This window comes from Scyliorhinus torazame, chromosome 12, assembly GCF_047496885.1.
Source record: "Scyliorhinus torazame isolate Kashiwa2021f chromosome 12, sScyTor2.1, whole genome shotgun sequence".
Taxonomy (NCBI): domain Eukaryota; kingdom Metazoa; phylum Chordata; class Chondrichthyes; order Carcharhiniformes; family Scyliorhinidae; genus Scyliorhinus; species Scyliorhinus torazame.
In genome coordinates, this window is record NC_092718.1 from 153,937,672 (window position 1) to 153,964,739 (window position 27,068).

Below are 27,068 nucleotides of genomic sequence, written 5' to 3' on the forward strand. Positions count from 1 at the left end.
TTGTCATAAATCCCAGAGAAACAGTGGGTCCATCACTGATTTTATTACAAATCTCAAGTTAATACCACAAGGCTGTGATTATGCTGATTTCAGAGCCACTATGGTAATCGATCAATTAATTTATGGGCTATCTGCCAAAAATCTGAAGGAAGAACTTTCACAAGAGAAGTATCTAACTCTAGAAACTGCTATACAAAAATGCCTTGCTTATGAACAAAAACAAAATCAATACTGTGAGTCTTTACAAACACAGAATCAGTATCTAGAAAACAAAATCGGTAAAAATGGTGCGAACGCGCACCACGAGGCAGAGGCAGGATCTCACTCGATGTAACAGCACTTTTGGATTGGCAGCCATCTTGAGCGAGAGCGTTCCGACCAGTACGCACATGCGCACTTCTCAAAAAGAAGGAAAACGGCAAAATACACTCGATAATCCGCGCATGCGCCCTTGCGAAAAGAGCGCTCAGTAAAGGAAACTCCAATTGCTCATGCAAAATTGATTCCTATGCATACGTCATGAGCATCATGACGTCAGAGGACCCGGACCACACCCATTTACAAGGGAAATGCACGGAAATGAACAAAAAGAAATGTAAAGCTGCAAAACCCAATTTTCTTACCTCAAAATACAGAACAATGCCCGAACTTACACCAGCAGTTGAAAATAACTTTCACAACACCCTGGAACAAGCAGTCTGCACCACCCAAAGTGAAGAGCACAATGAAAAATCCGAAACCCAAGAAGATGATTTGTTGATTGAACATGAAGAGAATGATAACAACGCCAAAACAAAAAGAGATGATTTGTCTACCGAACAATACATACAATACTACTCAGACATGGCTGAGTTATTCGGATATGCTCATCACAGCATCAGCAACACGGTTGCAAAGCTCAACACGACTCTACTCATGGTAGATGATTCTAATACCATGATATTACGGCAGACTGTCGATACATTGGATGACAGCAACCTGTCAAATACCCAAGAAGATGACGACGCCACACAGAGAGCACAGAACGACTGCGTTGAGAGAGCACAGACTGGCTCTACAGCACAAACACTGCACGACTTCACTGAGAGCGTGGTGACAGACTCCACAGAGAGAGCGATGAAAGACTCCACAGAGAGTGCGATGAAAGACTCCAGAGAGAGAGCGATAAAAGACTCCACAGAGAGAGCGTCGCAAGCCTCCACAGACAGCTCGGTGACAGACTCAAAAATGGAAGCAAACGAACGCCATGCATGAACAAGACCAGGAAGGTCTATCCACCTTATCTGCGCAACCAGCAGCAGACTATGGAAGTCTGCCCAGCTTATTTGAGCCACTAGAAGGAGACTAAGAAAGTCTACCCAGCTCATTTAACCAACAAGAAGACACTGAATGTCTACCCGCTGTATATGACAATAACGACAATGTGCTCACAATCGACATACAGGATGTGTAGGATCACAGCGAGACTGACAGATCTCAGCTTGTCTGCATAGAAGCACTCAACAATCAGAGGAGAGCTACTTATGAGTCCAGAGAGACCACGACAATTGAAATTTTGAAGATTTTGACTCCAGAAGAGGGGCACCACGACCCACAAGAGAATGAAATTGTGAAGATTTTGACTCTAGAACAGGAGCACCAAGAAACCAAAGGTGATTCAAATGAACCAGAAATAACTCCAGAAGAGGAGCACAAAGAAATCAATGATGATTCAAGTGAACCAGAAATGACTCCAGAAGAGGAGTACTAAGGAAGCAAAGAAGAGGAATCAAATCCACCACAAATGACTGATGTCACCAACATCAATGCAACGTCAGATCATTCTCACAATTCTCAAGAAGAAACGCTCAATGTAACAGATACCACAACGGACACTGACACCAATAACTGTGACAATGACTCAAATCATCCGCACGGAACACTCATTGAGCGCAACAAGAACAACAAACACCGCAAGACGCACAGCAGAAACAAGAACAACAACAGCAACAACAAAAACAACATGCAGTGCAACAAGAACAACAAAGACAACAAGAAGCATAACAGAAACACCAAGCACGACAAGAAAAATGACAAGAAAAGTGACATAAACAAAATCAGAAACAACAAGCACGACAAGAAAAACAACAAGAACAACAGCGAAAACAACACAAACAGAAACAACAACAAGAACAACAACAACAAGAACGACAATGAAAAGAACAAACACAGAAATGGCAGAAACAACATCAATGAAACAACGACCTGTACAACATGGTACGGCTCTGTACATGAAGGACTATGCCACAGCACACTGCAAACAATGACAAGATTACAAACATGCCAAGGCATAACAAAGAATCTCACAAATTCACATCTGCTCCAGAACAAGCAAGCACGCCAGCTTTCAAGAAAGATGACATACAGAATCAATACCACAAGCACAGGAAAAGGTCCAGGTCAGACAACAAAGATGACATACAGAATCAATACCACAAACACAAGAAAAAGTCCAGGTCAGACAACAAAGATGTAACACAGAATTGCTACCGCAAGCATAAAAAAAAGCATAAATCAGACAACAAAGTGATTCGACCATTCAAATACCTCATTGATGACTTCTTGGTTACTTAAACACAGGAACACTGATGACGTTCACAAAGAAATAACATCAACATCACCACTTCAACAACAGAAGAAGAAAGCAACTCGACCGAACAATCTCATAAAGTACGGACTTTAAAAACTAAGATTGGACTCATAAATATTAATTGGCTTTGTATAATCATCAAGATCATCAAAACTTGTACATAACATCATTTGTCTACCTATTTCACGCAAGCGAAAAAACCTAAGAGAATAAATGTATTAACATTTGCCGGACTAACTCATTGATTTTATGTAATGCATTTGCAAACTGCATCTATTACGTTTGTTCAATTTTCTTTACAACATACATAAAATATGCAACACGAAAAAAAGGGGGATATAGTGATCTCTATATGTGCATGTACAGAAGGCGTTAATGTGTAATCAGTAGCACCATATGATCACTAGAGGGCCGGACTAACAGGGGTATAAAAGGCAACCACATTGGGTCTCTCTCTCTCTCTCTTGGGTGCACTGTGACCAGGGCAATAGCAGACTAGTTCAGATGGCTAGTGGAGTTACGTATAGTTACCGTAGTTAGATCTTGTAAACCTTATCACTAGCGTTAAAGTAAAGAACTCATGCAATTATTGTTATAGTTACTCAATAAACCTTTTGTTACTACTGGACGAGTTCGAGTCTTCTTCATCGAGATTCAGAAGACCTCATCACTAACCAAGGTTTGAGTAGCACATGTTACCTACCACACAGGTAACAAAACAGGCACTTTGATAAATACAAGGTAATTAGGCAGAGTCAACATAGGTTTGTGGAAGGAAAATCAATTTGTGGGAGTTCTTTGAAGGAGTCACACGTGCTATGAATAAAGGGGAATGGGTAGATGTACTGTACTTAGATTTCCAGAAGGCATTTGATAAGGTGCCACATCAAAGGTTATTACGGAAAATAAAAGCTCATCTGGAGGGGGTAACATATTGGCATGGATAGAAGATTGGCTAGCAAACAAGAAACGGAGAGTAGGCATAAATGGGTCTTTTTCTTTTTTTTTCTTTTTATAAATTTAGAGCAACCAATTATTTATCTTTTTTTTCCAATTAAGGGGCAATTTAGCGTGGCCTATCCACCTAACCAGCACATCTTTGGGTTGAATGGGTGAAACCCACGCAGACCCGGGGAGAATGTGCAAACTCCACACGGACAGTGACCCGGGACCGGGATTCGAACCCGGGTCCTCAGCGTTGTAGTCCCAGTGCTAACCACTGTGCCATGTGCCGCTGGGTATTTTCCTGTTTGGTATGATGTGATGAGTGCTGCGGCCTCAACCCTTCGAATTTATATAAATAATTTGGATGAAGGGATTGATGGTGTGGTTGCTAAATTTGTTTACAACAAAGATATAGGTAGGAAAATAAGATGGGAAGAGGACATAAGGAAACTATAAAAATAGGTTAGGTCAGTGGCCAAAGATCTGGGAAATGGTGAATAATGTGGGAAAATGTGAGTTTTCCATTTTGGCAGGAAGAATAAAAATGAAGCATATTATCTAAATAGTAAAATGTTGCCGAGCTCTGAGATTCAGAGGGATCTAGGTGTCAGAATGCATGAATCACAAAAGGTTAGCTGTCTCACAGACCAGTTAAGCAACAGCCTGACATAGTCATACTTTACAGACAATGTCCCGGACTCCATATCACCATTCCTGGGTATGACCTACCCCACCGGCAGGACAGAACCAGCAGAGGTAATGGCACAGTGGTATACAGTTGGGAGGGAGTTGCCATGGGAGTCCTCAACAATAACTCCGTACCCCATGACATCTCATGGCACTAGGTCAAATATGGGCATGGAGATCTCCTGCTGATTACCACGTACCGTCCCCACTCAGCTACTGAATCAATACTCCTCCATGTTGAACACTACTTGGAGGTAGCTCTGAGGGTGGCAAAGGCACAAATATCCACCGCCAAGAGCGGCTCCATGACACCACCACAGACTGAGGTGGCAGAGCCTTAAAGGACATAAATGCTAGACTGGGTCTGTAATAGTAGGTGAGGGAACCAACAAGAGGGGAAAACATACTTGACCTCATACTCACCAACCTGCCTGCCACAGATGCATTTTTCCATGACTGTATCGGTAGGGGTGATCACTGCACAGTCCTTGTGGAGAGGAAGTGAAGGATACCCTCCATCATGTTGTGTGGCATAACCACGGTGCTAAATGGGATAGGCTGTGCACAGCTCTAGCAATTCAAGACTAGACATTCATGAGACACTGTGGGCCATCAGCAGCAGAATTGTACTCCACCACAATCTGTAATCTCATGACCTGGCATATCCCCTACTCTACCATTACCACCAAGCGAGGAGATCAACTGTGGTTCAACAAAGAGTTCAGAAGGGCAAGCCAGGATCAACCCCAGGCATGCCTAAAAATGACGTGTCAACCTGGTGAAGTGACAAAACAGGACTACTTGTGTGCCAAACAGGACAAGCAGCAGGTAATAGACAGAGCTAAATAAGCTAAACAATCCCACAACCAGCATATCAAATTTATGTTCTGCAAACCTGCCACAGCCAGCCGTGAATGGTGGTGGGCAATTAAACAACTGACTGGAGGAGGCAGTTCCACAGTACATCCATCCTCAATGATGGGGGAGCCCAGTACATACGTGCAAAAGCCAAGGCTGAGACATTCACAACATCCTTCAGCCAAATGTAACGAGTGGATGATCCATCTCAGCATCCTCTGGAGGTCTCCAATATCACAGACGTTAGACTTCAGTCAATTTGATTCACTCCAGATGATACCAAGAAATGCTGAAGGCACTGGATACTACAAAGGTTCTGGACCCAGACAACATTCCGGCAAAAGTATTGAAAACTTGTGCTCCAGAACTCCACACTCATAGCCAAGTTGTTCCAGTACAGCTACAACACTGGCATCTACTCGGCAATGAGGAAAATTGCCCAGGTATTTCTGTGCAAAACAAGCTGGGCAATTCTAACACAGCCAATACAACCCCATTGGTCTACTCTCGATGACCAGTAAAGTGATGGAAGGGGTCATCAACAGTGCTGTCAAGCGACATTTGTTTCGCAATAGTCTGCTAACTGACGTTGTTTGGGTTCGCCAGGGTCATTTGGCTCCTGATCTCAATACAACCCTGGTTCAAGCAAAAGAGCTGAATTCCAGAGGTGAGGTGAGGTGCTTGTCCTTGACGTCAAGGCTATATTTGACTGGGTATGGCATCAAAGAGCCCTCACAAATTTGGAAACAATGGGAATCAGAGGGGAAACTCTCCGCTGGTTGGAGTCATATCTGGTACAAAGGAAGATGGTTGTGGTGGTTGGAGATCAATCATCAATCAGAGCAGGTCAGATGTTAGGAATCCTGCAGCGAGTAACTTTACTCCTGACTCCCCAAATCTTGTCCAGCATCTACAAGGCACAAATCAGGAGTGCGGTGGAGTACTCTCCACTTGCCTGGATGAGTGCAGCTCCAAGAACACTCCAGGAACTCAACACCATCCAGGACAAAGGAGCCCGCTTGATTGGTACCCCTTCCACAAATGTTTACTCTCTCCACCACTGGCAAACAATGGCAGCCGTGTGTACCATCTACAAGATGCACTGCAGGAACTCACCAAGGCTTCTTAGCATCATCCAAACCTACGGCTGTTACCATCTAGAAGGACAAGAGCACCAGACACATGGGAACACCACCATCTGGAAGTTCATTTCCAATTCACTCACCATCCTGACTTGGAAATACAGTCGTTCCTTCATTGTCGCTGAGTCAAAATCCTGGAACTCCCTCTCTAACAGCACTGTGGGTGAAGACGAGAGCTCACCACCAACCTCTTAAGTGAAATTAAGGATGGGCAATGAATTCTGGCTTAGCCAATGGAGACCACATCCCGTAAATGACTACACAATGCAAGTAATTAGCAAAGCTAATAATAATTGCTTATTGTCACAAGTAGGCTTCAATGAAGTTACTGTGAAAAGCCCCTAGTCGCCACATTCCGGCGCCTGTTCAGGGAGGCCGGTACGGGAATTGAACCCGCGCTGCTGGGTTTGTTCTGCATTACAAGCCAGCTGTTTAGCCCACTTTGCTAAACCAGATTGTTATTGCATGGGGAATTGGATACAAGAGTATTAACCATTGCCCAAGGTTATGGATCAGGTATACAGGGCATTATTGAGACCACATTGGCCATTCAACAGAAAACTTTAAAAGTCCGGTTTTAGGTGGGTTTGGCAAGGTTTCACGATGGCCGAGTTTCTTGGAGTTGATCCCGCGGAGGTTGACCTCCAGGGGAGATTGACTTCTGGCAACCAGGGTGAGCAGACGCCATAGAAGGCAGCAAAGAAAATGCAGGCTGGAGGCGGCACGCCATGTGTAGGGAGCCTCTGCACACGCTGAAGAGCCGGCCACCCATCAGGCTGAGGAGGGACCCAGAACATGATGTGTACAGGCATCATTGGTCCTTCAATGAGCTGTTGGACACCATGTGCCGCAGAAGACAGCATCTCAGCAGACAGTGCGGCACCTGTGCCACATCCTCACGGACATGGAACCCCGTGGAGGAGGAAGACACCCACTCCCGGTGGCCGTGAAGGTCACTGCAACCCTAAATTTTTATGCCACCGGGTCATTCCAGGGTTTGAGCGGGTACCTGCGTGGAATATCACAGTCATACCCCTACAGGTGCATGGAGGTGACAGATGCTCGGTATGCCTGGGCATCAGACTATATGTCAACTTTGATTTGGACCAGGCCCACCAAGATGCCCGGGCTGCAGAATGTGCCACCATCGCCAGGATGCCCCAGGTCCAGGGGGCGATCGATGGTACGCATGTTGTCCTGCGAGCACCAGGGCATCGAGGAATGCCATATATTAACAGGAAGGGGTTCCACTCCCTGAATGTTCAGATCATGTGCAACCACTGCTTCCAAATCATGCATATGTGTGCCTACTGTCATGTGAGAGTGCCTATAAGAAATGGTTGTTTCTAAATGGGTGTGTATGTAAGTATCCGTAGTGAGAGTACCTTGAAGAAATGGGTGATTATTACTGCAGTGATGTCAGAGAGTGGGTGCAGCTGGGCTGTCTGTCAGCTTTTTACTTCTGTTTTAGGCTGTTTGCTGCAGGGTGTGTTTCAGTTTTGTTTTCAGTGTTGGAGCTGAAGCCAAACGGAACAGGTGCGCTGTTGATCTCTCTGCCATGAAAAGACTATCTCTTGATCATTTGGTGAATTCAGAATTATTAATGTTCTCAGTAGTGAATGTAAACCTAATGTGCTTCTGGTAAAAGGTGTTTTAAGTCTTATGGATGTTAAAAGGGAAGCTTAAAGGATTACTTTGTGTTGTATTCTTTGGGGGTTGTATTTGAAGTGGGCCGTGTGCTCCCCATTACACAATCTAGTAAAAGTTGTGGGTCAGGTGAACTCCATGAAACACTTTGGGGTTCCCATAACACTACTACCCCGGGAGCCTGCATGACAGCAACATCCTGGGACACTTGGAGATCCCGGTATCCTCAGGATGGCGGGTTGCCTTTTGGGGCTCAAGAGATACCCCCTGCGATCATGGGTGATGACGCCCATGCAGAGCACTAAGACCAAGGTGAAGGCCCACGTTACCGCCCGTGCTGTCATTGAGCAGTGCATCAGGTGGCTGAAAACCTGGTTCCAATGCCTTGATTGCTCTGGCGGTGCCTTGTAGTACTACCCCCCCCCCCCCCCCCCCCCCGAGGGACTCCTGCTTTGTGGTGGTCTGCTGTGCCCTCCACACTCTGGCACAGCTGGAGCGGGAGCAGGAGCAGACGGAGGAATCTGAGGAGAATGAGGTGGTCCAGGAGGGGCTGGAGGATGAACGCGAAGAGGAGCCAGGGGATGGAGGACAAGCGGAGGCAAGGGTCCGACATGCCAGTAGAACCAGGGAGGCCCTCATCATCTGCAGATTCTCCTGGGACAAGGCTGTGTCCATCAGGTCAACCCCCCCCCCCCCCCACACACACATTTGCCTACCCCCCTATTTCCCTCCCTACCCCCCAATCCTCTTCCCCTCCCCCAATCTCCCTGCCCTCACCCCTATTCCCTCGCCCCTCCAATCCCCCCACCCTCCACCGTTTCCCTCACACCGCAATCCCCCCGCCTTCCCCCCCCCTCCCTCCCCCCCCACCCAATTACACAGCCCCCTCCCTGACCACCCTGTCACTTGCTTTGTGGAAGAATCTAGAACTCAGAGTCACTGTTTAAGAATAAGGAGATGTCCATTTAGGTCAGAGAAAAGGAAAACGTTTTCCCTCAGATGGTTGTGAGACTTTGGAATTCTCTTCCTCTAAAGGTGCTTGAGGCAGAGGCTTTGAATATTTTTAAAGCAGAGGTGAATAGATGTGTATAAGCAAGGAGTTCAATCCGGGATAGGCAGCAATGTGAATTTGCGGTTAAATCAGATCAGCCCATGATCTTATTGGATGGCGGAGCAAGCTCGAGGGGCTGACTGGCCTACTCCTGCATGTTCATATGTATACTTGGGTCCTTTGTGGCCACCTGTTCCACACTGGAAAGGATGGACCCCAAATTCTGCGCCAATCCCTGGGTAAATTTGATGCTGGACTCATCCATGCTCCTTGACATTGACCGCAGGCTTTCTGGTGGGCCTACCATTGCATTTCATTGTGAATTCCCATCAGCCTTCTTCTGTATCCTGACCCATCATAGTGCGAATCTGAATCTTTAGCAGAAGGACTCACGTAACCTCGCGCTCCAGTAACCTGGCATCTGTGTTAACCTTGTCCCCTGACTTGGCTACAGGTTCTTTATGCATAATTGGTCACCAAGCACAGATCAGCGCTGTACACAGTGTCAGTGCCTGAGCTGATGGCTGCGAATGCGAGCTGGAGTGGCAGTGTTTTTTTCCTCACCACGGTCTTCCTGTTCTTGCACCAGTTTCCCTTCCCCCACTGTCTGACTAGGTTGCAATTTCTTGGATGTCTGAGAAATTGTGGCATGAGGGGGAAGTGGGATGAAAGCAGGATGATTAGATTTGAGCACGTTGTCATCTTTAATGGGTTTCAACCCCACCATTGGTCATAGCCTTAATTATCATCACTCCAATGTTGGTGAGCACCATCTCTTCCTTGAGTGGTGGGGTGGGGGTTGGGTATGAATATATATATATAAAAGGAACGGTTTCAACATGTGTGGGTGGAAGGGACAGGACATCTACCCGAGTTTGCGGTGTTTTGTGAATAAACTTATGTTAAGGAATGACTGGCTCCAGATTTGCCCTTTGCTCAGTAAATGATCAGTGAGTGGCAACATGCCTGTCCCACACCGGTTATCTCCGGTTGCCTTTGACTAAGCAAGAGGGAGGGGAGGGTGTCAATGAGTTGTTGCATATGTGTTGGTTTGATGTGGCTGTCATGGTTGAATAGCTGGCAGCGCATAGAAGCTGTGAGGTGTGGTGCGAGGGTTACAGTAGTGCTAAGTGTATGAGGGCGGGGTGAAGCTATGAATGTGAGGGATGAGCCGTGACTGAGATTGTTGGTAGGTGGGTGATTGAGATGTGTGATGCATTGAGCAGTATCTGAGGTTGGTGGTGCAGATGGTGGGATATGGAATTTGAAGATGCATTCGCTCACCTTGACCATTCATGTCAGGCCATTGAACATCTTGCACCCAGGTCCCCAGGGCTCAATTCCTAGTATTGATCGCCACGGCCATCTGCTCCCATTTCCTTCTGAGAGTTACCTCCGACTCACCTCTGGATAGGTCACATCTCTCCTCTCCACATCCTGCATGAAGGCCTCATCCAGTGCAGAATCAGACCAACTTGGAGCATCTTCTCTGCCATGATGTGGCATTCTTGTGCTTTTCCCACGACACAACTTACTTTTGGAATGACCTCCTGACCCAGCCACAATGCACCTCCACTTTAAGCTTGAACTGGTGTTCAGCTTTCATGGGTTTGAGGCCCCTGTTCGGGCATGCAGTCACTCAACTGTATGCTTAGTGGTGGAATGATTTAAATTAGCAAGCAGCATGAAGTTGCCTCCTCAGAAACAACAAGCACAGGGCATCCCACATCAAGGGTCCCTTTTCAGAGGACAGACAGGGAGTCAAGGGTTATGGGGAGCAGACAGCAAGGTGCGCTGAGACCACACCAGACGAGCCATGATCTTATTGAATAGCAGAGCAGCTCAAAGGACTAAATGACCTATTCCTGCTCCCAAGTTCTATGTCCAATACGATAGGTACGATAGCTGCATTTAAGGGGCATCTAGACAAATGTATGAATAGGGTGGGAATGGAAGGATACGGACTCCGGAAGTGCATACAGTTTTAGTTTAGGCGGGTACCATGGTCGGTACAGGCTTGGAGGGCCGAAGGGCCTGCTCCTGCGCTGCATTGTTCTTTGTTCTCTGTTTTTTTGTTCCTATCTCCTCTGAAACACAAAGCTTGAAATTATCAAAAGTACTTTGTTGAAATAAATTTAGAGTACCTAATTTTTTTTTTCCAAATTAAGGGGCAATTTAGCGTGGCCAATTCACCTACCCTGCACATCTTTTGGGTTGTGGGGGGGTGAGACCCACGCAGACACATGGAGAATGTGCAAACTCCACACGGACAGTGACCCGGGGCCGGGATCGAACCCGGCTCCTCAGCGCCGTGAGGCAGCAGTGCTAACCACTGCGCCACCGTGCTGCCCAAACGTACCGCATAATGCATTTAGTTCTTAACATTTGACATTGTATTTAGTAATAATCAGCATGCTTTGTATTTTGGGGACACATTTACTCAACAACATATCAGGGGAACCATATTAATTTGGCTGGAGAGAGAAAAGAAACAAGCTTTTTTTTTGTAGGTGAGGGGGAGTGGATAGATTAAATGACTGCTTGCTATACAAATTACTAAGATCCAGGAGGTTTTGAGGGAAAGGTTACCTGCACAGATGACTCCTGCATCTTCATGATGCCCACAGTTGTGCACACCCCATCCCAGACTGTGACAGCTCAACAGCGAAGGCTCACTCCCGTCACAGTTGACGTTGTCCAACAGAATCAGCCCCTTTCCATATCCGAAATACGAATTGGTGGTGGAGGATATCGGCGTGCCACAGCCCATCTGCTGGCACACAACTTTGGCATCACCCATGCCCCAGTCATCATCGCAAATAGTTCCCCACTGTCCTCTGTACTTTATCTCCACTCTGCCTTGACAGGAGTTGTAGCCATTGACTAAACGAATATTGCCCTCTCCTGTAAGGAGAAGAAATGGTTAATTTCCAAAAGGCGAAATTAATTTACATTTGTACAATTTAGAGATTTGATATTATTATGATGATTCTTGTAGTAGATTGGAGTGGGGGCGTGTTCTCTATTTCATTGAATAGCTTATGTAGTTTAGTGTGCAGGCATATCATCAGAACCAGAACTTTAAGCAGGAAAGCAGACAGTCCTGATCTGCTGTACATGGATTGTCCCAATACATTTTCTCTTCCCCTCCCTCTGCAATGGTTCACGGCTGCTGGACAGTGGTGTCTTGGGCTGCCTGCCTTATGCTTATGCATAAGTTTGAACAATGAATGATGGTAGGTCTATCTGCCTATGAGAGGCAATGACATCCGACCAAACCTAACATCCAAACACCAGAGGCTATCTGCAGGAGTCCCTTTCTAGTGATCAAGAATGGAAATCTGGGATGTTGATCCTCCCTAATTGAGCAAGACAGAGGTTAACAATGACCCTCTCAACATTATCGTGTCCACGACCAGCAAACTCATCGCAAAGCAGGTTGTCAATTTCCAATTGAACCATTACGGGGATTGGTGCACGGTTAATTTCCATTGGAAATTTCCTCAGACATGCAAGGGTCCTACCAACCGTAACTTAGCCAGCAGTGTGAACCCGTAAAGAGGGATTCCGCCTTAGTTACAGTGACAGAACAGGAGCAGGCATTGGGGCAGCTCTTGAGGACATTAATAGTCCACAACAACTAGCCCAAAAACTGTGGATTGTCAGAACATCATGGGAACCAACCAAGTTCAAACAGGATAACATAATGGCTGAAGATTAAAGCACATTTCAATTCAAAAACTAGAGGAACAGAAATATTTTAACAAACAGAAATGTTGATTTATCTTTCCTCTTTTCTCACCTCTAATGGGAACTAGTTCCTCTTTGCAGTATGAACCAATGGGTCCCGGTGTTTATTCATACATAGAATCATAGAATCATAGAATTTACAGTGCAGAAGAAGGCCATTCGGCCCATAGAGTCTGCACTGGCCTTTGGAATGAGCACCCCACTTAAGCCCCACACCTCCCCCTGATCCCCGCAACCCAGTTGTCGTGTTATTCACCCTGGGGTAACACGGACTGCAACAGGATGCAGATGAAGGGTAAAGCATACACCAAATGTAGGCATTGGTTCAATACGATTTATTGAACTTCTGCAACAATGTACACAGCTGGCTGTGGGTTGACACTCTACTACTCCAAGTGTACTAACTCTAACTTACTAGACCAGGCTAGCTCTGATCCACGTGTAGAAGGTGCTGACTGATATATACACCCTGACTGTCACTACAGTAGTCACCAGTGGAAAGGGGCGGAGTGCTGATGCCTCGTGTGTTTTATAGTTGGACTGACCCAGTCAGTCGGTTCCGTTACTTTCGATATTATTCCCTGGTCTTGGAGCTCCTGCAGCTGTGCCTTTAAACGGTCCTGCAGAGGAGCCGGCACCCGGCGTGGTGCATGGATCACAGGTGTGGCATCAGGCCTGAGTAAGATTTTGTAGCAGTACGGCAGTGTACCCATCCCACTGAACCATCCGGGTATAGTGACAGGATTTCGTCAATGTTAGCCTGAAGATTCATATTTGCAGAGGACATGGCATGTACTCGCTGCATGAGATTGAGTAGCTTGCATGCATGGGCACCAAGCAGGGAAGCCTTGTCAGGCTTGACGATTTCGAATCGTAGTGTGGCTTTGATGGCCTTGTTGGAGACATGCAGGTGACAAGACCCTAACGCAGTAATGGCATTGCCATTATAATCAAGCAGCTGGTAGGCCGGCGGAAGAATTTTTGGCTGCCTTTGGATGCGAGCAAGATCTGCTTGAGATATGAGATTGGCTGAAGCACCAGTGACCAGCTTGAACCGGATGCTGCATTGGTTGACTTGTACGACAGCACGCCATTTGTCCGCAGAATCCACATTGAGGATGGGTAGGCATGTTGCTGACTTTGAGGAGGCCTTGTCATACGTGGTAATGATGCCCACACGATATGGGGACTCCAAGCAGTCGAACTCTGGATCCATGGTGTTACTAGGTTCCGAATCTATCAGCCCTTGCTGCACACTTCGAACTCGTTTGCGTTGGAACTGGGATCGCTGGCCCACGATCAGAGGTGCAGACCTGCACAAGGCTGCATAATGGCCAGGCTTCCCACAATTTAAACATCGCCTGCTTCTTGCAGGGCATTGCCGCTTTAAGTGAGCGGTGCCACAGTTCGGGCACGTCATGACCTTGACGTCTTCACGCTCCATGCATCGTCGCACATGCGCAGTGTGGTCAGCCGCTGTTCGCACCTGCGCAGTGTGGTCTTCGGCCACTTTGTTCTCCCGTCCGCGGTGCGCATGCGTGGGACCCCGGGAAAAGTGTGCAAAATGGCCGCATTCATCGATGCTAAGGCACCGCATCCGGGCGATGGCCTGTACACTCTCTGCCTCGTGGGAGGCAAGTTGGTCCTGTTCTGCCGATTTAAGGCGGGAGTCGCGACTTTTCACCTGTTCATGGACTTTACACGTCTCGATGGCTACTGGCAGGGTCATGTTTTTTATTTTTAGGAGCTGCTCCCGCAGGGGGTCGAAGTGGACCCCAAACACGATCTGATCTCTGATGAGGGAACCAGCGGTGTCACCTTAGTTGCAGGATTGCGCTAATATGCGGAGATGAGTTAGAAAGGATTGGAAAGGCTCATGTTTACCCTGAAGGCGTTGCTGGAAGATGCAGCGCTCAAAGCTCTCGTTCGTTTCGACTTCACAGTGACTGTCGAATTTGGCTAACACGGTCTGGAACTTGGTCTTGTCCTCGCCGTCAGCAAAAGTGAGCTAATTGAAGATTTGGATGGCCTGGTCCCCCGCAGTCGATAGGAACAGCGCGATTTTTCTGGTATCGGACGCATCCTCGAAGCCCGAGGCCTCAATGTATAGACTGAATTTCTGCTTGAAGACCCGCCAGTCGGCGCCGAGATTTCCGGAGATCCGGAGCTGTGGAGGGGCCTGGATCTTTTCCATGCCGCTGGGAGGCACATGCTGGTCGTCACTGAATTATTCAAGGTAAATTACTTAGATGAAGTAGACACCTGGTATCATGTCGTGTTATTCACCGTGGGGTAACACGGACTGCAACAGGATGCAGATGAACGGTAAAGCATACACCACCGTAGGTGCTGGTTCAATACGATTTATTGAACTTCTGTAACAATGCACACAGCCGTCTGTGGGTTGACACTCTACTACTCTAAGTGTACTAACTCTAACTTACTGGATCAGGCTTGCTCTGATCCACGTGTAGAAGGTGCTGACTGATATATACACCCTGACTGTCACTACAGTTGTCACCAGTGGAAAGAGGCGGAGTGCTGTGCCTCGTGTGTTTTATAGTTGGAAGCCCCCGTCTGGTGTTCTGTCTGGTGATTGGTTGTGTTCTTTCCTGTATGTTGTTTGGCTAACCTGGGTGTCTGTCACTGCCTGTTTTTACCTCATGATGTGCATGGGTGCATATTATGACACCAGTAATCCCACCTAACCATTTTTGGACACTAAAGGCAATTTAGCATGGCCAATCCACCTAACCTGCAAATCTTTGGACTGTGGGAGGAAACGGAGCACCCGGAGGAAACCCACGCAGACACGGGGAGAACATGCAGACTCCGCACTGACAGTGACCCAAGCCGGGAATCGAACCTGGAACCCTGGCGCTGTGAAGCAACTGTGCTAAACACTGTGCTACCATGTTGCCCAAAACCACACCCATACAGCTTTCACTTGTGAATGAAAGTCACCATAGTCCCAGAGGACCATAGGCTGTTCTCCCCTTTTGAGAGAGAGCTGACTGGTGGTGATTTAACCTGAGGGTCACCGCGCCTCAGATGAGGGCAAGGATGAGAAGGCGGGGCGGGGCCTTCATGGATCACCTCAGCCAGTATGGGAATTGAACCCACGCTGTTGGCATCGCTCCGCATCGCAAACCAGCCGTCCAGACAACTGAGCTAACCGACACTGGATGGTTAAGCACACTCACCAGGAAATTCAGTCCTCTCCTCCCTCTTCCATCTCCCTTGCCCCCTTTCCTCTTCTCCAGCCTGGAAATTTCCATTCACATGCACACCCATGTGACCTGAAAATCTCTACTAGCTACAGTCACGGAAAGAAAAAGCCCATTTCTTCACCCCCTTTTGCTCGTTGATAGTAACTAGTAACTCAGCACAGGGACCCAGTGAAAGACATACTAATCCACTAATAATAAAGTCAACCACTTTATTTTTCATTCATTCTTTTCCAAGTACATTGGCTCACAGAGTTTGGTTAGTCTGCCACAGGATAATGACGCATTGTCAGAAATCTGCCCTATTGCCATAAATGGAGCATGAGTACAGAAAGCTTATGACAGCAGGGTCATTACAGACCAAAACACTGGCAGTGTGGTCAACAGTTCAGATGCTTTCACTGAGAGACGCTTAGCAGGACATCTGACAAGGATATCTGGCATTTTTAGTGTCTCCTCCACGGCTCCAACCTCACAATGCAAAGACCCTTGACCTTGGAGGATGAGGATGCCAACTCATAACCAGGACTGCAGCAGTTCATAATGGAATGTGAAGCGGATTTATTTCTGGAGCCTAGAATTACACTTTGCTCTGGATGCTGTTAATGTCCAACCTGGCCGGCACTTTCACTCCGAAGGACACCGGCAGTCTCTGTTCTCAATCTCATTGCATTGTAATCTTGCAGCCAGATCACTACACAAGGTAATAAACATCATGTTGATGGTGGAATTATTGTTACGAGTATTACCTTGTTTGTATTCCCAGGCAGATACTTGGCTTATATTTATCGGGTTGATTGGTGTGGAGCTGAAATCTAGAGGCAGAAAGATCAGTTAACATTGCCATAAATGGAGCATGAGTACAGAAAGTCTATGATAGCAGGGTCATTACAGACCACAACACTGGCAGTGTGGTCAACAGTTCAGATGCTTTGATTGAGAGACGCTTCGCAGGACATCTCCACGGCTAATCCAGTGAAGTGAAGCTTTGACACGGAGTTGATTTACCCTCAGTGCCCATCTTGTTGTTTGACGGACTCTCGTGGGGGATGGAAGATCGACAATCTGGCTGTCTGGCAGTGACTGTGGTGGAGCAGGAGTTGCAATCCACTGGCGCCTGGCATTCCTGACCCAGAGGGAGTGCCTGGGGTGGCGGTCATTTAAATAACTAGTTCTGGGAGGAAGTGTTCTGGGCTTCATTAGATACCCCTGTAAACCAGACCCTTTTCATAAAGTTCAAAGTTTTCTTGTTGCTACCTTCAGGGGTCTCCCAGGCATTTACCCTGGCCTGGAAACGACTCGAGTTTCCCACTTCTGCCCACTCCTTTGATATTTGTGCCATGACCTTGCAGGAAAAGGTGCAGAGTCCGAGGAACCCCAGAAGGAAAAAGCAATTCAGATTAATATTCTTATTTTCCCATTTTACTGCTTTTTCCTTTAGGGAATGCTGACAGGTGATGTCACCCTTCTGGGCCTGCCTCCTTCCTGACATCAGGGCACCAATGGGAGGGGACAGTCAGAGGTTCTGCCCTTCCCAGTGCCAGCTGAAAGATCTCAGGCCTGGCGATTACAGTATTAGTGACCGCCACTGGAGGGCACCAATACTGGACCCTATGTGGGAGGAGGGGGGGATGGGACGGTGGTGCCATTATGGATGGAGATTCACTACAGCTGAAAAGACAAGTTGAAGGTGGCTAGGGCAGGAAAAAATGTGAAAAGCGATCTATTTTCCATGTCCCAGTCACTGTGAGACTGCAGACGGGGGAATGAACTAATCCAGGCCCCTGCTGGTACTTTACTGAGGTACATGTATTAAGTCACAAAACACCAGTCATAAAGCCATCCAGTTCCAGACAGTGGACAGACTCTCTAAAAGCTGGACTGTCCAGATGATTGGCCTCATGAACTAGGTCCTACCTGATCTTCGGCCCATTCTGGATCACTTTACCCCAGGTATGATCGCAAGGCCTTTAAAGAAAGTTGGGGACATTGGTTCCTGCAATTCTATAGTGATTCCAACCAGGCTCGCAATGTGACTCCAGCAGGAGACTAACAGAACACCTTAGAAAATAACATACATGGCTATCTTTTTGCCATGTGTGATCAGAAACTAGAGTGTAATACAGGAAATACAGTGAATAAAAACACGGTTATTGGTATGGGCTCATTGATATAGCTGCCAAGCCCATCATATAACTCCAGATAGGATTAATAAGCTTGCTCCCATTACCAGAGTAACCAGTTTCAGCATCACGTACATCCATCATTCTGATCAGATGGCCAACTGTTGAGAGAACCCACAGGGACAGCTACTCTTCCCTCATGCCAGCAAAGGTCAGACAGCTGCTCCCATTGAACGCAGTTGAATTTTCAACTTGTTTGGCTGGATGATTGTCGGACCGGAATGCTGCATGCAAAACGGGTGGTCACAGAAAATCAGGGAAGGGGAATCATAGAATCCCTCTAGGGCAGAAGAAGGCCATTCAGCCCATCGAGCCTGCGCCAACCCTCTCAAAGAGAACCCTACCTAGGCCCACATCCCCGCCCTATCCCCATAACCCCAGCCCGTCTTTGGAGACCTTAGGCAATTTAGCTTGGCAAATCCACCTAACCTGCACATCCTTTGGACTCTGAGAAAAAACTGGAGCACCCGGAGGGAACCCCCAGAGACACGGGGAGAAATTGCAAACTCCATGCAGACAGTTGCCCAAGGCCAGAATTGAACTCCGGGTCTTGGGGCTGTGAGGCAGCAGTGCTAACCATTGTGCCACTGTGCCGCCCCTAGTCAAAGTCAAACGTTTATGCGAGCCCAACGGGCTTGCAACTGTGCAACTGCCCAGCCGCCTCTGATTTACTGCCAGGGCACAGCTGCTGACTGACCTCCAGCCCTCCCACGCTATGAAGGAAAGCTGAGCACAGCTTGTCACCTCGAATGCCAAGTTTCCTGGGTGTTCTTCCTATTAGTTGGACGTTCGACAAAACCTCCACAAATGGCGCTGGATGTATTGTGACATTATTCATTTCCATCCTAAAGGTTTTCAACACAGCAGATAATTCAGCCAATCATATCTGTGCTGGACCTTTGAAGAAGATATCCCATTCGCCCCACTCCCTCACTTCCACTGCAAGGTTATTCCCTACTGAATATTTATCCAATCCCTTTTGAAAGTTATTATTGGATCTGTTTCTATTGTCCTTTCAGGTCACAACAACTCGCTGCATAAATAAAATACTCATTACCCCTCTGTTTTTTTGCCAATTATCTAAAACATGGGTAGGCTGGTAACCAACCCTCCTGCCAGGAGAACCATTTGTGCTTCTTTACTTGACATTATATTCACGTGTTCCAGCCTGACTCAGATGGGATCTTCGACACCAGCAATGCCTTTGGAGGTGTCTACTATGGCAATGCAGCTTTCCACTTTCTTTTACCTTGTGCCCCAGAACATGCCACATATTTTGGGAGGCAGGGTGGGAACGTGGAGAGGAAAAGGAACAACGGAGCAAACATGGAATTGCCCGTCAAAATGGAAGTTAAGATTGCAACATTGAGGGGGGGTCAATTTACTCACCCCTGCTGAAAATTTGGCACAGGCGCTGTTTACTGCTGGGATAAATTATATTGACCAGATTGTTGAGGGAATTACCAGTGCAAGCAAGTGCTCAAGTCTCAAATTAAAACTAAATTGTGTACCATTGCATATGACCGCCACATCCTCATAATGGTTGCAGTTGTGGATGGCCCAGCCCAAGCTTCCACACTCGCTCAATGAAGACTCTGTCCCTTTGCAATCCACATTGTCCAGCAGGATTGTACCCGTCCCTCTGCCAAAGGGCAAATTTCCTGCCACCGAGAGGGCACGCCCACATCCGAGCTGGTGGCAAACCACGTTGGCGTCGACAATGTCCCAGTCATCGTCACACACTGTCCCCCAAGTTCCATTGTAAACGATTTCCAAAAGCCCTTGGCATGGATTCCGCCCGTTCACCAAGCGGACTGCTGGGATCAGAATACAAAAACATTGTGAAAACTGTTGATTTTCTTTAAAAAAGAGGAGCAAGCGTTTCTCAAACGTTTCAGTTTCCCTTCCCCATACACATATCCATTAAGCGTGTTGCACAATGAAGAGATAGCTCAAGAAAGAGTCATCTTGGACTCAAAGCGTTAACTCTGTTTTTCTCTCTCCACAGATGCTGCCAAGCCTGTTGGGTTTTTCCAGCACTTTCTGTTTTTATTTCACAGTTAAGTACCGCCTTTCATAAGCTTAGGACATCGGCATGTGTTTCACAACCAATGAACCACTTTTGAAGTATGCAGCAGTATTGTAAATGTGGCAGCTAATTTGTTCACAACAAGCTCCGACAACCAACAATGTGGTAACAACCAGATAATGGGGTGAATTCTCTGCCTCCCCAGCCGAGTGTTCCTTGGCGGTGAGCTGTCGCTGGCAGAGGGATTCTTATTTCTGCCACTGGCCAATGGGATGTCCCATTGTAGCAATGCCATTCCGCCGAAAACCCACGGGCGGGAATGCACTGTCAGCGGAGCAGAGAATCCTGCCAGCAGAGAATTAACCCCAATCTCTTTCAGTGATGTTGGTTGTAGGATGAATATTGACCTGGAGTCGAGGGAACGAAAAGAAAAATCTTGTTGGTAAGTGAAGGGAAAACTTTGTTTTTATTTATTTATTATGAATTTAAAGTACCCAATTATTCTTTTTTCCAATTAAGGGGGGCAATTTAGGGTGATCCACCTACCCTGCACATCTTTGGGGTGTGGGGGTGCGACCCAGGTAGACACAGGAGAATGTGCAAACTCCACATGGACAGTGACCCAGAGCCGGGATCGAACCTAGGACCTCAGCGCCGTGAATCAGCAGTGCTAACCACTGCACCACCGTGCTGCCTGTGGTGATGTGCATCAATGTAAATGCATGTAGGCTAGCTAGACATTAGAGGGAGCACCAAAGACATCACACACACACACATTCAACCAATAGATCAGTTAGATAGGACACGACCAATGGACATTCACGATACACACAGAGGTGACACAACCACAGTAGGGCATTACACCAACCCATATATAAAGGACACCACACACATGATCTGCCTCTTTTCAGTGGAGACAGTCAGTGAGAACAGACACAGGGTTGATTCAATATCACTCCCACCACGTGGATTGCAGCAACTGGTTAGTCAGTCTGGGTAGCTATAGTAGGATTAGCAGTAGTGTCGAACCCGAGTAATAGAAGTGTAAATAGTTAAATAAAGGTGTTGAAGTTATCTCCACGTCTGAACCTTCCTTTGTCAAGTGCACCACAAGGAAACCGCTTATGTTACACCTAAAGCATAACAAATCACTGCCCACGGTTTAACAGAATATTAACCCATTTGCTGGAGTTTCTTAAAAAAGATGATGCATTTCTCCCCGAACTGGTGGACAAAAATAGTAACATAAATTGTGCTGATCACAAGTAATGATTTGTTGGTAAGGGAGCCTTAAAATAGCCCTGGGAGCAAATCTGTCCTCTAATTGATCTCAAACTCACTAATCTGTCGGGAACATTTGATACAAACCAGATTCAGAAATATTGGACGGAACTTTCCATTCCCTGCACGGAGTGCTGGCTGAGGCGGGAAATCTGACAGGGAGCTCGCAGGCTCACAGCCGGGTTTTATCCCCAGATAATCCTGAACTCTATGGAGAAAGAATCTGCTTGTGTGGCCCACTATGCTATGCTGGTGAGGCAGGGCTGGAGAAAGGAAACCCTGGGAATAAAGGACGCCCTAATCTCTGACAGAAACCACAGGAATCCCTCCCCCACAGACACCGGGGGACCCCCCCTCCTCTCACACGCACAAGTGGAACCCCCCCCCCCCATTGTATTTGCCAGAGGGCCCCCCCCTCGCACAATTCCCAGGGGCCAGTGCCAGGGTACTACCTGGGAACGTCCCCCTCCCTCTGGGGGCTATACTTACCTGTGAACCGCCCACCGCAGATTCACCTTGGTTCCCATTTCTGAAAAGCAGTTGTAAACTTCGGCAATGTGATGAATTCCAAATGTGGGGGATGATATGGCGGGGAGCCACTAATTCAATAATATTTATTGAAATGTGGTTTCTCCCATTCCTGGGTGGAAACCTCGTTACATCGCCTGCGAAGAGCCGGCGAGATTCTCGGTTTCTGACTCTCGTGAAATCTCACCCAGTTTGCGCTCACGGTGAAAAAGGATGCAAAATCACAGCAATTGTAAATACTGTCATTAAAAATATTGCACAGGTGACTTCCTGTTGCGGCGATGACCAGCTAAGCCGCACGTTTCGGCGGCTCCAGCTCAAACGGACCTTCGGGCTCTTTTAAGAGCCCCAACGGGAAATTTTTTCGGGCGAAACCCGGTGTGGGGTGAGGCAACAGGGAGTCCCCCCCAGCGGAAAAGAAAAATATCGTCGGCGGTGGCCAGATCTCGAAGAATCCTTGAGGGCAGCGGCAGAAGGAAGAAAGGAGCAAGATGGCGGCGGAGGGAGCCCAGCCAACATGGGGACCGGACCAGGATGAGTTTCTAAGACGGTGTGTGGAGCTGTTAAAAAAGGAGGTGCAGGCCCCGATGCTACAGGCAATCAAGGGGCTTAAAGAGACAAAAAAGGCCCAGGAGATAGAGCTCCGTGTGGTGGAGCAGAAGGTAACGGACAACGAGGACGAGATCCTGGGCCTAGCGGTCAAAATGCAGACGCACGAGGCGCTCCATGAGAAGTGCATCGAAAGGATTGAAGTCCTGGAAAACAGATCACGGAGAAAGAACCTCAGGATCCTGGGTATCCCCGAGGGAGTGGAAGGAGCTGACGGCGGGGCTTACGCGAGCACGATGCTACGCTCGCTAATGGGAGCTGAGGCCCCCTCGGGCCCCTTGGAAGTGGAAGGGGCCCACCGGGTCCCTGCGAGGAGACCAAAGGCTGGAGAACCACCTAGGGTGATGATCGTGCGATTTCACCGCTTCAATGACAGAGAGGTGGTTCTGCGATGGGCCAAGAAGGTACGAAGTAGTAGATGGGAGAATGCAGTGATACGAGTGTATCAGGATTGGAGTGCGGAGGTGGCGAGAAGGAGGGCGAGTTTCAATCGAGCCAAGGAGGTGCTGCACAAGAAGAAAGTGAAGTTCAGGATGTTGCAGCCGGTGCGATTGTGGGTCACGCACCAGGATAGACATTACTATTTCGAAACGGCGGAAGAAGCATGGACCTTCATTAAAAACGAGAAACTGGATCAGAACTGAGGGACTGATGTTGGAGGGGAAACGACAATGCTGATGTATAGAGGTGTAAATTGGGGAGGGGGGGACACTGAGAAATGTGGGCGCCGGTGGGGGGGAAGAAGAGACACAGGCGGGGGATGGGGAATGGGAATGGGGCGGTAGGGGGAGCTGCGCCATGAGGGGCGGGATGGTTCGAGAGAGCACGAGGTTTCTTTTTCTTTTTCCCGCGTCAGAGAGATGATGGCGGGAAAATAGGCGCAAGGAGGATGGGAGTTCCTCACACGGGGGGGTCAAGGAGAGAGCGGGAGAAGCCGGGGTCAGTTGAAGTCAGCTGACTTTCGGAAGCAATATGGGTGGAGTAACCATGCTAGATGGGGATCTAGCGGGTGGGGGGGGGGACAACTGGGTTGCTGCTGTGGAGATCGAAAGGGAGCTGGTAAGAGAAAAGGTGGTCGGGGCGGGAATGCGCCGCCTGGGGGACGGGTGGGTGCGTGGAACCGGGACGTGGGACTGGCCCAGAGAGGGTGATGGCTAGTCGACAGGGGAGGGGGGCGGGCAGCCCCCCAGTCCGGCTGATCACGTGGAACGTGAGAGGCCTAAATGGGCCGATTAAGAGGGCCCTAGTGCTCGCGCACTTAAAGAGACTGAAGGCAGACATGGCCATGCTTCAAGAGACGCATCGGAAGGTGGCGGACCAGGTTAGGTTAAGGAAAGGGTGGGTGGGACAGGTATTCCACTCAGGGCTGGACGCAAAGAATAGAGGGGTGGTCATATTGGTGGGGAAACGGGTGTCGTTCAAGGCTAGGAACATTGTAGCGGACAGCGGGGGCAGATGTGTGATTGTGAGTGGCAGACTGCAGGGAATGGAGGTCGTGCTGGTCAACATATATGCCCCAAACTGGGATGATGCGGGATTTATGAAGCGGATGCTGGGACGCATCCCGGTCCTGGAGGTAGGAAACCTGGTAATGGGGGGAGACTTTAACACCGTGCTAGACCCAGGGTTAGATAGATCTAGATCCAGGACCGGAAGAAGGCCGGCAGTGGCCAAGGTGCTTAGGGGGTTTATGGACCAAATGGGGGGAGTGGATCCGTGGAGATTTGCTAGGCCGCTGGCCAAAGAGTTCTCCTTTTTCTCCCATGTCCATAAGGTATACTCCTGGATAGATTTCTTCGTTTCTGGAAGGTCACTGATTTCGAGGGTGGAAGGAACGGAGTACTCGGCCATCGCTGTTTCACACCATGCCCCACATTGGGTGGATCTGGAACTAGGAGAGGAGAGGGAGCAGCGTCCACTCTGGCGACTGGATGTGGGATTATTGGCGGATGGGGGAGTCTGCGGAAGAGTGCGGGGATGTATCGAAAGGTACCTGGAGGCCAACGATGATGGGGCGGTCCAAGTGGGGGTAGTATGGGAAACGCTGAAGGCGGTGGTCAGGGGAGAGTTGATCTCCATTAGGGCTCACAAGGGGAAAACAGAGGCCAAAGAAAGGGAAAGATTACTGGGGGAGATTTTGAGTGTGGATAAAAAATATGCGGAGGCCCCGGACGAAGGACTATACAGGGAGAGGCGACGACTCCAGGTGGAGTTCGACCTGCTGACCACAGGGAGGGCAGAGGCACAGTGGAGGAAGGCACAGGGGATGAGATATGAATATGGGGAAAAGGCGAGTTACCTGTTGGCCCACCAGCTTCGAAAGAGGACAGCGGCGAGGGAAATAGGGGGAGTTAGGGATGAAACGGGAAGCACGGTGCGGAGAGCAGGGAAGATAAATGCGGTGTTTAAGACCTTTTATGAGAGGTTATATAGGTCCCAACCCCCGGAGGGAAAAGAGGGGATGCAGCAGTTTCTGGACCAACTAAGGTTCCCGAGGGTAGAGGAGCAGGAGGTGGAAGGCCTGGGGGCGCCAATTGGGGTGGACGAGGTGACCAAAGGGCTGGGGAACTTGCAGGCAGGGAAGGCCCCGGGACCTGACGGGTTCCCGGTGGAATTTTATAGAAAATATGTGGACTTGTTGGCCCCGCTGCTGGTAAGAACCTTTAACGAGGCCAGAGAAGGGGGGACCCTACCCCCGACAATGTCGGCGGCGACGATATCACTAATCTTGAAGCGAGATAAAGACCCGCTGCAATGCGGGTCTTATAGGCCTATCTCACTCCTAAATGTGGACGCCAAGTTGCTGGCAAAAGTGCTGGCAATGAGGATAGAGGATTGTGTCCCGGGGGGTGGTGCACGAAGATCAGACAGGGTTCGTAAAGGGGAGACAATTGAATGTCAACATGCGACAGCTATTGGGGGTGATAATGATGCCCCCAGCAGAGGGGGAGGCAGAGATAGTGGTGGCAATGGATGCAGAGAAGGCATTTGATAGGGTAGAGTGGGAGTATCTATGGGAGGTGCTGAGGAGGTTCGGGTTCGGGGAGTGGTTTGTCAGCTGGGTTAAACTCCTCTATGGGGCCCCAATGGCAAGTGTAGTCACAAATCTGCAAAGGTCGGAGTATTTTCGACTACATAGGGGAACAAGACAGGGATGTCCGCTGTCCCCATTACTGTTCGCGCTGGCAACTGAACCACTGGCCATAGCGCTGAGAGACTCCAGGAAATGGAGAGGGGTGGTTAGAGGGGGAGAGGAACACCGAGTGTCACTCTACGCGGATGACCTACTGCTGTATGTGGCGGATCCAGTGGGGGGATGACAGAGGTCATGCAGATATTGAGGGAGTTTGGAGATTTCTCGGGATCTCGGCTTAACATGGGAAAGAGTGAGCTTTTCGTAATACACCCTGGGGACCAGAGTAGAGGGATAGATGGCCTGCCGCTAAGGAGAGTGGAAAGAAACTTCCGATACCTGGGGATTCAGATAGCCAGGAGCTGGGGAACCTTACACAGACTCAATCTGACTCGGCTGGTGGAACAAATGGAAGAGGATTTCAAAAGGTGGGATATGCAGCGGCTGTCACTGGTGGGCAGAGTGCAGGCGATTAAGATGATGGTCCTCCCGAGGTTCCTATTTGTGTTCCAATGTCTCCCTATATTGATCACTAAGGCCTTTTTCAAAAAAATAGATAGGAGCATCATGAGCTTCGTGTGGGCAGGGAAGGCCCCGATGGTAAGGAGGGGGTTCCTGCAACGTAGCAGAGACAGAGGGGGCCTGGCGTTGCCGAATTTGGGCGACTACTACTGGGCTGCCAACGTAAGATGATTCGTAAGTGGATGATAGAGGGAGAGGGGGCGGCGTGGAAAAGGCTGGAGATGGCGTCCTGCAAAAGAACGAGCTTAAAAGCGCTGGTGACGGCGCCACTGCCGCTCTCCTCGAAAAAGTTTACCACGAACCCAGTGGTGGCGGCAACATTAAGTATCTGGGGGCAATGGAGGCGACAGAGGGGTGTGTTGGGAGCCTCGGTGTGGTCCCCGATCAGGAACAACCATAGGTTTGCCCCAGGGAGGTTGGATGGAGGGTTCCAGAGCTGGCACCGGGCAGGAATTAGGAGAGTGGGAGACTTATTTATAGATGGGACGTTTGCGAGCTTGGGAGCGCTAGAGGAAAAGTATGAGCTGCCCCTGGGGAATATCTTTAGGTATATGCAGGTGAGAGCGTTCACGAGGCAATAGGTGAGGGAATTTCCGCTGCTCCCGACGCAAGGGATCCAGGATAGAGTGCTTTCGGGGGTGTGGGTCGGGGAGGGCAAAGTGTCCGAAATATACTGGGAGATGATAGAAGAGGGGGAGGAGCTGGTAGAAGAACTGAAGGGAAAATGGGAAGAAGAGCTCGGGGAGGAGATTGAGGAGGGTTTGTGGGCTGATGCCCTAAGTAGGGTAAATTCCTCTTTCTCGTGTGCCAGGCTTAGCCTGGTCCAATTTAAGGTGCTACATAGAGC

The 27,068-nt window shown here is 48.6% G+C and overlaps 1 protein-coding gene across 1 annotated transcript in view; it reads right to left on the bottom strand.

The window, feature by feature from the left end:
* LOC140387109 (scavenger receptor cysteine-rich domain-containing group B protein-like) overlaps positions 1–27,068 on the bottom strand; it is a 113,464-nt gene that overhangs the window by 44,062 nt on the left and 42,334 nt on the right. The window contains exons 4-6 of the mRNA XM_072470119.1: positions 19,631–19,936; positions 16,686–16,751; positions 11,549–11,863 (exon numbers count right to left, since the gene is read on the bottom strand). Coding sequence (XP_072326220.1) covers positions 11,549–11,863; positions 16,686–16,751; positions 19,631–19,936 — 687 coding nt within the window. The remainder of the gene's footprint in view (positions 1–11,548; positions 11,864–16,685; positions 16,752–19,630; positions 19,937–27,068) is intronic.